Source organism: Humulus lupulus, chromosome 5 (assembly GCF_963169125.1).
Source record: "Humulus lupulus chromosome 5, drHumLupu1.1, whole genome shotgun sequence".
NCBI classification, from domain to species: domain Eukaryota; kingdom Viridiplantae; phylum Streptophyta; class Magnoliopsida; order Rosales; family Cannabaceae; genus Humulus; species Humulus lupulus.
Window position 1 is genome coordinate 165772412 of NC_084797.1, and position 11186 is coordinate 165783597.

General features: G+C 40.3%; 1 protein-coding gene across 1 annotated transcript; it reads right to left on the reverse strand.

The window, feature by feature from the left end:
- Positions 1-223: 223 nt before the first annotated feature.
- On the reverse strand, positions 224-2447 carry LOC133777826 (mitochondrial inner membrane protease ATP23). The gene is made up of 5 exons (XM_062217575.1): positions 2178-2447; positions 1921-2042; positions 1556-1693; positions 1380-1463; positions 224-688 (listed from the first exon to the last, which is right to left on the reverse strand). The coding sequence occupies exons 1-5, from the start codon at positions 2302-2304 to the stop codon at positions 554-556; spliced, it is 606 nt and encodes a 201-aa protein (XP_062073559.1). The 5' UTR covers positions 2305-2447; the 3' UTR covers positions 224-553.
- Positions 2448-11186: the final 8739 nt, after the last annotated feature.

Below are 11186 nucleotides of genomic sequence, written 5' to 3' on the forward strand. Positions count from 1 at the left end.
AGGAAAATCTTGTTAAGTGGATACATATGCAAGCAAGAAATAAATGACATTTTATTAATATAGTTCATTAGCCCTTTTGTTATTGCACAAATTTTCAATTAACAGATTTTGTATAAACATTGATGGAATCATGCAGTTTCTTGTTGAAAAGACACCTGAGGATGACGAAGATCATACAGCTAGTAATCACCATCATACATCACTTAGATAACAATAGCACACAGGAGTATAAACCGGAGATTCATTCAACTGAAAGGAGCTGGTAGCACATAACCAACAAGAGAAATAATCCTTATTATGGCAATATCAACAATTAGAGAATTATTATTCTCTAATGATAACCTTAAAAAAATAATATTACTCGCAAGCATACAATTGGTATTATGGTTGAAAAGAATGGCAAAATTTCTTGATGGAAGGGTTCTGAAGATATGGAGCAAAAGTTTTGAACGTTCTAACTTATACAAGTTATCAAGGAAAAGAATCTCTCATCAAAAATGCAGTACCATATAGCAGAAAACGTCTATCTTCAATTGATTTGGTGCCTTTATGCTCAAGGAGCTCTGTCAAAGGGTTTGGTATCATTGTAACAAATATCCCAGACTGCTTCCATGGCATCCCTTGCAGCTGCTTCTGAGCAGTAAGGATTTGCAATTACTGACTTCATAACCCTTCGTCTTACACACTCCTTCAAACATTGCAATGAGAATCCAGTTTGAGATTGAATTGCAAACAACAAAATGATGTAACAAACTAAATCATACAGAGCTTCATGTATGAGAAAATGAACAAAGAATTAAGTTAAGAACACCAGCAAGGCATGCAACATTCACAAAGTTATAAAGAATATGATGAAGGTATAAAAGAAACACTTGAAATTCAGAGTAACAAATATACAATTTCATGACCCAGTGATTATTATGCCCCTTCATAACGAGAAGCACAAGATGACCCAAAAAGTAAAGATGCCAACTGAATCAATTAAATTAATCTAAAACTAATACAAAATTAATTTAAATAGGTACACATGAGGAATTCAATGACATAAAAGTTGTGCGTGATCTTTTTGTTTTTTTGGTCCCTGTATGCATATAAGTTTATAATCTAAAAACTCATAAAGTGGTGGGATGCGAAAAATGGGCGTGGTTTCCATCATCCACTACATGTTTTTATGCTAAGAATTCTGTCAATCCCTAATTTTTTTTCTTGCCTTCCATCCCTCAATTTCTCAACACTTCTTCTTAGGGAGCAGAGGAAAACAGTTATCTTAGATTAGATAGACCTTAAAGAAAATACAGAAACTAGACAGAGGAATCTATTATCCCGGAATAAACCCATTACATTCAAGTTTTTAATCAAAAGAAGTAGAATCAACTCACTTGTTCATGACCTCGTATCTTTACAGAACCCCTCAGAAGTTCCCGTTTGTAGTGACAATCGCCACTGAGATGGCCAGCACGTATCTGTTCAAGGGAGAGTATAAACATCATATCTAAGAAAGAAAAAAAGAAAAAGAAAAAAGCATTATTTCTAAACCCAATACAGTGATACACACCTCACTACAAGCATGATGAGCACAATTAGCCCAGTCCAAATTTGCCCCACGACAATCATCGTAAGCGTGAATTAGTTCATGTATCACAACTTGGTTAACCTCGTCTTGTATGTTCATATGATTACTACAAACCTGAATCTAAGAGACATAAATGCAAAAAAAGAATGTGTTTAAGATATTAATCAACCAATTACACGAGTAAATTATAAAAAAAAAAAAGTTTACAAACAATCCCAATTTGTAGAGTTAAGGAACTAGCTGACAGCATTTGCCTAATTTTAAGTTTCAATCATATTATGAGGATTTTAGTTTTTACAACTTTTAACAATAAAAAAACATAGAGAGAAAGAAGGATTGAATTGTACCCCTTCGCCGCGAACGTAGCCACCAGCAATCTGTTTGTTACAATGAACGGCCTTGATGAACCTTTCTCCAATGGCGCATCCAGATTTCTCTAAATGCTCCAATAGAAACTTCACCATCGGAGCTGCACCCAAAAGTATAAATCTTACAATCACACACTAAAGTAACACCACCCATATCCCTAAAACCCTACTTGCGTGTTTCTAGATTATATAAATGGGAAGAAACACAAGAGAAGAATTAAGTTAAGAGAAATTACTCCGTAGACTTCTGCGAATCATATCTTGGCATTCGTCTATGGTTTTTCCGCCATTGGAGGTGGAGGTGGAGGTGGAGGTGGAGGTAGAGGAGGTGGTTCCGGGATTCGGGGCGGGTTTTTCTGCCATGCGTTTGGCCAAATGGTTTTGTCTCTCCGCCGAGTCGTTTGGTTGGTTAACTTGGGTTGGCGCTGTCAAAGTGCACACCGCTCTCCTCTCATATGTAGTTTTCCTTTATAAAAAAAAAAGAAGAAGGGTTTCTTGGAACGGAAACATTTCCAAAATATTTGGATTCAGGAGAAAAAAGAACTCATCGTATATATCTTAATTGTCTGATTTTCTTTTTGTAATTAAAATTCAAGTTTATGGGGACTGATTGGTTGTGATTGGAAAATTATACATTTAAAAGTTATGAATCAGAAATAAATTTGAATTTAGTGTTTAAAAATGTACTTTTAAAACTGAGGTTAATTTGAGCATGATGATTTTGAGTTTTAAAAAACAAAAGCAAAAATAAAAACAAAATATGTTTTTGAATTGACAATAAAAAAATATAACAAAATAACTCTACCATATAAAAGATAGGTACATACTATAAATTATTAATTTTAATAGTTTTTTTTGTTAACTTTAATGGAGTATTATAAATCTTTAATTTAATATACTTTTAAAAGTTATTTTTAAAAATAAATATTTATTAATTATATTAGATACATAATGATGTTTGCTTAATTTTATTTATAAAATTTATTAATAATATTTATTAATTTTGTATCATTGTCATATAAATTTCAAATAAATAAACAATATTATATATAAAAGAATAAACATATTAAATAAAAAATTAAACCAAAACATTATTTTTATAATTTATATATATAATATGATAATATTTTTAAACATAAATGATAATTTTTTTAATAAAAATTAAGAATATATATTATATATTATTATAATAATATTTTATAATATTTAAATTTATATTAATATAAGTATTAAATATTTAGCTTTATATTAAATATTACTATTATAATAATAATATTTTATAATATTTGAATTCATATTAATATAATTTGTAAAAAAATAGGATTATTTATTATTATCATAACAATATTTTATAATATTTAAAATCATATTAATATAATTTTTAAATATCTAGTTTTGTATCATATATTATTATAATAATGATATTTTATAATATTTGAATTTGAATATATATTAATATTATTATTATATATGTATTTTTATATTAAATATTAATATAATAATGATATTTTATAATATTTAAATTTATATTAATATAATTGTTTACCCAAAAACGGTTGTTGATGACGTGGCAAGGATTTCTCACACGTGGTTGACACGTGGCATAGTCAAAATAAGGCGGTGCTATTCGATTATCGACCAGCTACACATTGCTTCATCAAGCCTGACTATTAGATACGACGAGGCTGGTCGTATGATTCGGCTTATCTCCTTCTAAGATTGTAATCTTGTAATAATTACGTTGATTATTTCCTCTTTATAGCCTTGATACACGGATATTAAGGATAGTTAAGGCTCATTGGCCCATGTAACCCCCCTTGAGCCTATAAATATGCATGAAATAACTCAAGGAGGGGACTTTTGACCTTTGAATCTTTTTCCTGAATATTGAGAGGGAGCATCTAGTGCGATTATCCATCATCTTGTTGTAATTCTCCCAAGGTTTGTGGAACTCAAGAACCCTAGTTCTTTGATCACAACATTGGAATTCAATATTAATAATAGCACTAAGTGGACGTAGGTCATTACCATTCATTGGGGCCGAACCACTCTAAATCGTCTGTGTTTATTCTTTCCATTAGATTAAACTCTTAATTATCATCTCATTTCCTGTCGTATTTTTGACTCCGTGTCGTTGGCCAAATCGAGGGTCAACATTCTGGTGCTTTCATTGAGAGAATAATAAAAAAGTTATAAGAAAATCTAATGGCAAGGACATCCAAGAGAGCTGGACAGACCGCTAGCGCTACATCGTCCCAACCTCCTTCCCTAAATGTGGCTGAGAATGAACCACATTTAGAGTTTGAAGAGGAAGAGTTAGATTCGGAAACGCTGAGGGCAACACTGGGGGTGTTGCAGGACAAGTTGGCCAATCTGAGGGCCAATCAGGAGAACGCAGCAGAGACAATGGCGTTTGCAGCAAAGAGAAATTGAATGTCAGCGCCAGGAGCTGAGTGAGCGGCAAGTGGACATGGACCGTCGGCAAAGGGATGCCATGGCCGCTCTTGAAGCAGCCATTCAATTGGCTCGAAGTCAGGCAGCGCTAGCCTCTCAGCCAAATCAGCCACCGAACACGCCACCATAGTGGGCTCCTAATCCAAGTCCTCCGCTCCAGCCAGTGAGCCCCCAAAGGCCGAAGCAGCCACTTGTGGCTTAGAATGATGTCCCAATTTGGGATCCTGAGCAGCAGCCTCCATCTCAGGCTGGTCGAGGCAATTCCCAGTGCTAGAGGCAGAATAGGGCCGGGCAGCCGCCCCGCAGCCCTAGACGCCCGGGGGATGAAAAGACAAATCCACCGAGCAGGGGACAGTGTCCTTCTGCCAACAGAAGGAACAACGAGTCAGGCTTTGCGGTCAGGGGCCCCCCACAACATAATAATGCACGAGGACCCAATGACCAGTGCAGGCCTCCCCCTGACGCTTGGGAAATTCCAGCCCGAGGAGGAAATAGCTTGAACAGTTGGTCACGCCGTAGTCGGACCCAGTTTAGAGATGGCTACGATTACAATGAAGTCGACTCTGGCAGAGGGAATGCTGGTCGGAGGAACGAGGAAATAGGTGGAGGCAGAAGCCCCCCACCTAGAAAAAATAGGCTAGCTAGCCATAACGCTGGGGGGTAACCCAGGCAACAGAACGTCTTTGATCGACTAGGAGTTAGTGAGCAGAGACGCAGGGATGATGATTTAAGGGATGTACTCAACGACCATTGTGAGAGGCACGATGAGTACGCTCCCCCGGCACCGGTCGCCCCTGCGGTCCCAGAAGCAGTTCAGGCTCAAATTGATGCTTTGAACCAGGCAGTACAACAGCTGGTTGGGGGGCGCACGTCTCACATAGAATACGATCAGAGGATGGGCACTCCGTTTGTATAAAGGATTGGTGTGGCTGAAACCCCCAGCAAATTCAAGATGCAACACTGTCAAACTTTGATGGGTACAGAGACCCAGTATCTCACGTTAACAAATTTGAGATACAAATGGACATACCTAAAGTGTCAGAAGATGCTTGCCCAGAAGTGGTTCTTTAAGTTCCCTCCTGCTAGTATAGTGTCTTGGGAGATGCTCATGAAGGAATTTTACAGACAATTCTATGCGGGTCGCGTACACCCCACAGAGGCCAACCAACTGGTCGAGATACACTAGAAGGAGGGAGAGCCCTTGCAGGAATATGTCCAACACTTTATGCGAGCAGTGGCTGGGGCCAAGACAGTGGGTGACGAAGGCAAGATGATGGGCCTAACTGCTGGGGTTAGGCACCATTCCCCTCTCTGGAGTAGCCTAAGAAAAAATGGGGTAAGAAGCACCCAGGAGTTTTTGGATCGATATGATCGTTATATCCAGCTCGAGGACGCGATTGCCAATGAGAGGAAATCGCCCACGAAGGACAAGGGACCAAAGGAAGAACCCGCCAAGGCCGCCAACGGGTCAGAGAAACCCAATGGCAACGACAAGGCCAATGGGAATGGCAATAGTAGGAATGGTGGAAAACGGGCGAGCAATGAGCCCTCAGCTTCTGACAATAAGCACCCCAAAGGCAATCGATATGAGCCGAGATTCACCAACTACACAGCACTTGTCAAAAGTCGAGCGGAATTCTACCAGGCGACCAGCTCTAACGTGCCTTATAAGCGACCCGCACCTATAAGGAAGGATATCTCTAAGAGAGATACCATGAAATTCTGTTGTTTTCACAACGACTACGGGCACGACACTAACGAATGTAACCAGTTGAAAGGTGAAATTGAGTTCCTGATTAGACAGGGACATCTAAGGAGGTATGTGCAAGCCGCATGAGGGTCTCAGTGAGAGGCTCAGGGTGGCAACAAGCAGGCGCCTGCACGCCAGCGCTCGCCACCTTTACAGCCAACTCACCATCTATGGCAGCCCACACCTTGCAGGGGACAGTGGGAAGGCAAGGGAACGATACGCTCGAACCCTACGCCATGACCAGGACATCGAGATGATGAGTGTGGAGGATTGGGCACCAAAGAAGGCTCGAACTGAGGAGGAATTAATAACCTTATCTATAGATGATGCCCAGCACGTACGATTCCCACACTCCGATCCGCTGGTCGTGGACGTGCAAATTGCCAACATGATGGTGAAAAGGGTGTTGGTTGACACAAGAAGCTCGGTCAACATCCTATACAAATCTTCACTTGAGAGAATGAAACTGTCCGTCAAGGACCTAGAGCCATGCAACCAAACCATCTATGGTTTTTCCACGCGAAGAGCTCGCCCCAACCGGGTCGATTAGGCTTCTAGCTACAGCAGGTACCGCACCTGCTAACAGGACATTACTCACTACTTTCATAGTGATTGATTGTCCTTCGGCATATAATGCTGTAATTGAGAGACCAATTCTAGTCGACCTGTGAGCCGTCACTTCAATATGGCACCTTGCCATGAAATTCCCAACAGATGCAAGGATATGATGCGTGTTGGGAAATCAGTGAGAAGCAAGGGAGTGCTACAACGCCTCGATAACTAAGGTGAAGAAAGGTGTATCGAGGGAGGTTCCCGGAAAAGAGTTGCAAATGGCAGTTGATGTACAAACCCAATCAGGTGATAATGTCACCAAATAGGGTGTTGCCCAAAGTGAGGATAGAGACTTAGATCCTCGCTTTGGGGATTTTGAGGAAGAGATAGGACCCATCGAGGACCTTGAAGAGGTCCAACTCGATGAAGAAAATATGACCAGGGTTATGAAAGTTGGTAAAAACTTAGAGACAACAAAAAAACAAGCGCTGGTGGAATTTTTGAAGAAAAACTAGGAGGTCTTTGCCTGGTTGCATAATGACATGGTTGGAATAGACCCTGCAGTCATTAGCCATGTCCTTAATATAGATAAAAAAAAATCACTGGTACAACAAAAAAGGAGGTTGCTCGACAAAGATAGATCAAAGGCCTTGAAAGAAGAAGTTGAGAAGCTCAAGGAAAATGGATTCATCAGGGTAGCGTTTTATCCATCATGGGTCTCTAATCCCGTGCTATTTCCCAAGCCGAATGGCAAATGGCAAACATGTGTGGATTTCACAGACCTCAATAAAGCCTGTCCTAAGGATTGTTTCCCACTCCCCAAGATCGATCAAGTGGTCGATGCCATTGCAGGGCACAAGATTCTCTCTTTCATGGATGCATACTCCGGGTATAATCAGATTAGTATGCATCCTCTTGATGAGGATCACACTAGCTTTCAGACTAACACGGGGCTTTACTGTTACAAAGTAATGCCCTTCGGTTTGAAAAATACTGGTGCGACTTACCAGTGACTGGTCAACCACATGTTTAGGGGGCTGATCGGCACAAACATGGAGGTCCATGTCGACGACATGCTGGTTAAGTCAAAGAAGGAAGAAGGGCATATAGAGGATTTTCAAGAGTGCTTCAACATCTTGAACAAATATCAGATGAAGCTGAATCCCCTCAAGTGCTCCTTCGGGGTAGGATCAGGGAAGTTCTTGGGATTTATAGTTAACTCGAGAGGAATTGAGGCCAATCCCGAGAAGATCAAAGCCCTGATCAATATGAAATCGCCAGCAAATATCAAGGATGTTCAAAGTTTGACTTGAAGAATTGCTGCTCTGAGTAGATTTATTTCCAAATCAACGGACAAATGTGTCCCATTTTTTAATCTACTTAGAGGCAACAAGAAATTCGAATAGACGGAGGAATGCGAGCAGGCTTTTCAAGCATTGAAGACTCACATGGCGTAACCACCCATTCTATCAAATCCGGTCGATAAGGGAACTTTGTTTGTCTACTTGGCGATCATAGAATACGCTGCTAGTGCTGTCTTAGTAAGAGAAGAAGAAGGTGTACAGAAGGTTGTTTATTATGTAAGCAAAAGGCTAATTGGAGCAGAGCTGCGATATCCACCTATTGAAAAGTTAGCCTATTGCTTAATTTTAGCCTCTAGGAAGCTGCGGCCTTACTTTCAAGCTCACCCAATCACGGTTTTGACCAACCAGCCTCTACGACAAGTTCTTCAAAAGCCAGAAGCTGCAGGAAGATTATTGAAATGGGCTGTCAAACTTGGGCAGTTCGATATCTCTTACTTGCTGCGAGCAGCGGTAAAAAGGCAAGCCCTGGCTGACTTCATTGCAGAGTTCACTGGACTTCCAGATAGCAAGCAGCCCGAAGAGCCTGAGTCTCAAAACTGAGCTCCCTCGTGGAAGTTATTTACAGATGGTTCTTCTAACGAGTGCCACGCAGGATCAGGAGTTATTTTGATAATGCTTGAAGGGCATTGATTTCACTGCGCAATCAGATTTGACTTTACTGCTTCTAACAACAAAGCCAAATATGAAGCATTGCTCGCTGGGTTACGATTTGCTAGAGACATGAACATAAAGGCACTAGACATCTACAGTGACTCTCAGCTAGTGGTAAATCAAGCCATGGGAATATACCAGGCCTGAGGTTTAAAGATTGTTGCTTACTTAAACAAAACAAAGGATCTATTAGTGCGGTTTGACAAGTACACCCTTCAGCAAGTACATCGCGACCAAAATTTAAACGTTGATGCCTTGGCCAAGTTAGCAAGTGCGAAGGATGCTGATACTCTGAACATAGTTCCAGTTGAGCAGCTGTCTGTGCCAAGCATCCAAGTAGAGGAGATTACTCTGGTGATCCAGGAGGCAGATACATGGATGGCACCATACATCGAGTATCTGACACGGGGCGTGTTACCAATGGACATAAACAAAGCCAAGACCCTTCAGCGGTAGGCTGCTAGGTATATCCTAGTCGATGGAATCTTGTACCGAAGGGGATACTCAATGCCACTCCTCAGATGTATTTCGAAAGAGAAGGCCAAGGAATTGATGAAAGAGGTACACAAAGGCTTTTGTGGGGACCACGCTGGGGGGCAAAGCTTATCAAAAAAGATCCTGAGGCAAGGGTATTTCTAGCTAACAATGAATGAAGACTCTATGGAATTTTTGCGGAGGTGCGACAAGTGCCAAAGGTTCTCCAAAATCCCACGAGCAACCCCTAATGAGTTGAAGTAGATGCAAAGTCCGTGGCCATTTGTAGTCTGGGGAATAGATTTAATCGGATCTCTGCCCACAGGAAAGCGCAGCGTCAAGTATGTTGTGGTTGTCGTCGATTACTTCACTAAATGGGCCAAAGGCGAGCCACTCGCAACCATAACGACCAAGAAAGTACTGGATTTTGTGGTAAAAAACATCGTATGTCGCTATGGATTGCCAAGGAAAATCGTCTCAGACAACGGCATGCAGTTTGATGGTGATCTGTTCACGGATTTTTATGAACGACATGGGATTATCAAGAGCCTTTCTTCAGTTGCTCATCCCCAAGCAAATGGACAAGTCGAAGCAGTCAATAAAATGCTAAAAGATACTCTGAAGAAAAGACTGGAAGAAGCTAAAGGGGCATGGCCGGAGCAATTACCTGAAGTCCTTCGTACAAAACTTCCCACCGAACAACAACAGGCCATACTCCATTTTCATTGACTTATGCGTATGAGGCTATGTTGCCTGTTGAGTTAGATCCGCCTTTGCATCGCAGAATAACGTACGATCAAGGCTCTAATAGTCAACTATTGATGGAATCCCTAGACTTAATCGATGAGAAGCGTGAGCAAACCCAACTCCGAGTAGCTGCTTACCAGCAAAAAGTCGCCCGGTATTTCAATTCTAAAGTGCGTGAAAGGAAATTCAATGTCGGAGATCTAGTACTTCGAAGAGTTTTCTTAAACACCCGCGACCAGGCTGTTGGAGTACTCGGACCTAATTGGAAAGGACCGTACATGATTGAAGAAGTCCTCCATCCAGGCACCTATAAACTTGCTCGCTTAAATGGAGATCTCATTCTTCGCTATTGGAATGGAGAACACCTGTGCAAGTACTATCAATAAACAATTCTTCTTAAGGAATTGGCTTGTATTAATTTTATTTTTTACAAGTTATGAAAAAGGGTTGATCATTTTATGTGACTAATCGCTTATAAGTGTAAGATCTTATTGTTCACTTGTACAGACACGTTTTGTCCATTTATTACGAGAAATATAAGGGACTGTGTGCAACCAGTCATTCTTGCCAATTATTGTATTTAATACAAATATTTGCTCATTACGTGTGTTATTTTGCTGTATTATCGTTTTAATTCCTTTGCTCCGAGCAATAATGTTCGAACAGGTTTTGGTCAAGGCAAGTGACTAAGGACCTAAAGCTCCTTAATCACTTGGGGGGCATATAAGGCATCTAGTAAGTAAAACATATCGAAAGGTATGTAAACACATGAGCAAAATAAGTGAAAGCATGCTAAGGTACTTAGAGTATTTTTCAAAATTTTGTATTTTGTTCAATCAATCCAAAGTACTATGCTAAGTTCGGTCATGCATACAGATGTTATAATAAAATGCAGGTATTATAATATCAAAAAGGAATTCTTTTACACCGCGAGCAGTGCTGCTAGGATGTAATTGTTCGATTAAAAGAAAAAAGCTGCCCGTGCAGCAATAAAAGTTAAAATATAAAATTGTTTTACATCATGACCCGTAGGTCGTGTAATTCAAAAATAAAAAGATAAAATTATGAAGTAGCCGAGGGGTCCTGTGGCGATTTCTACTGCTGCTAATCGACTGCATCACCAGCCTCTTCTCGGGCGCCCTCGATACCGGTCGCTAAAGAAATCTCTGGAGACCGTGGAATTATTCTTCTTCCAGACGAGCAACACACCTAGCTAGCTCCGCCTCCCTGATATGGTCTGGAAGATAGGATAA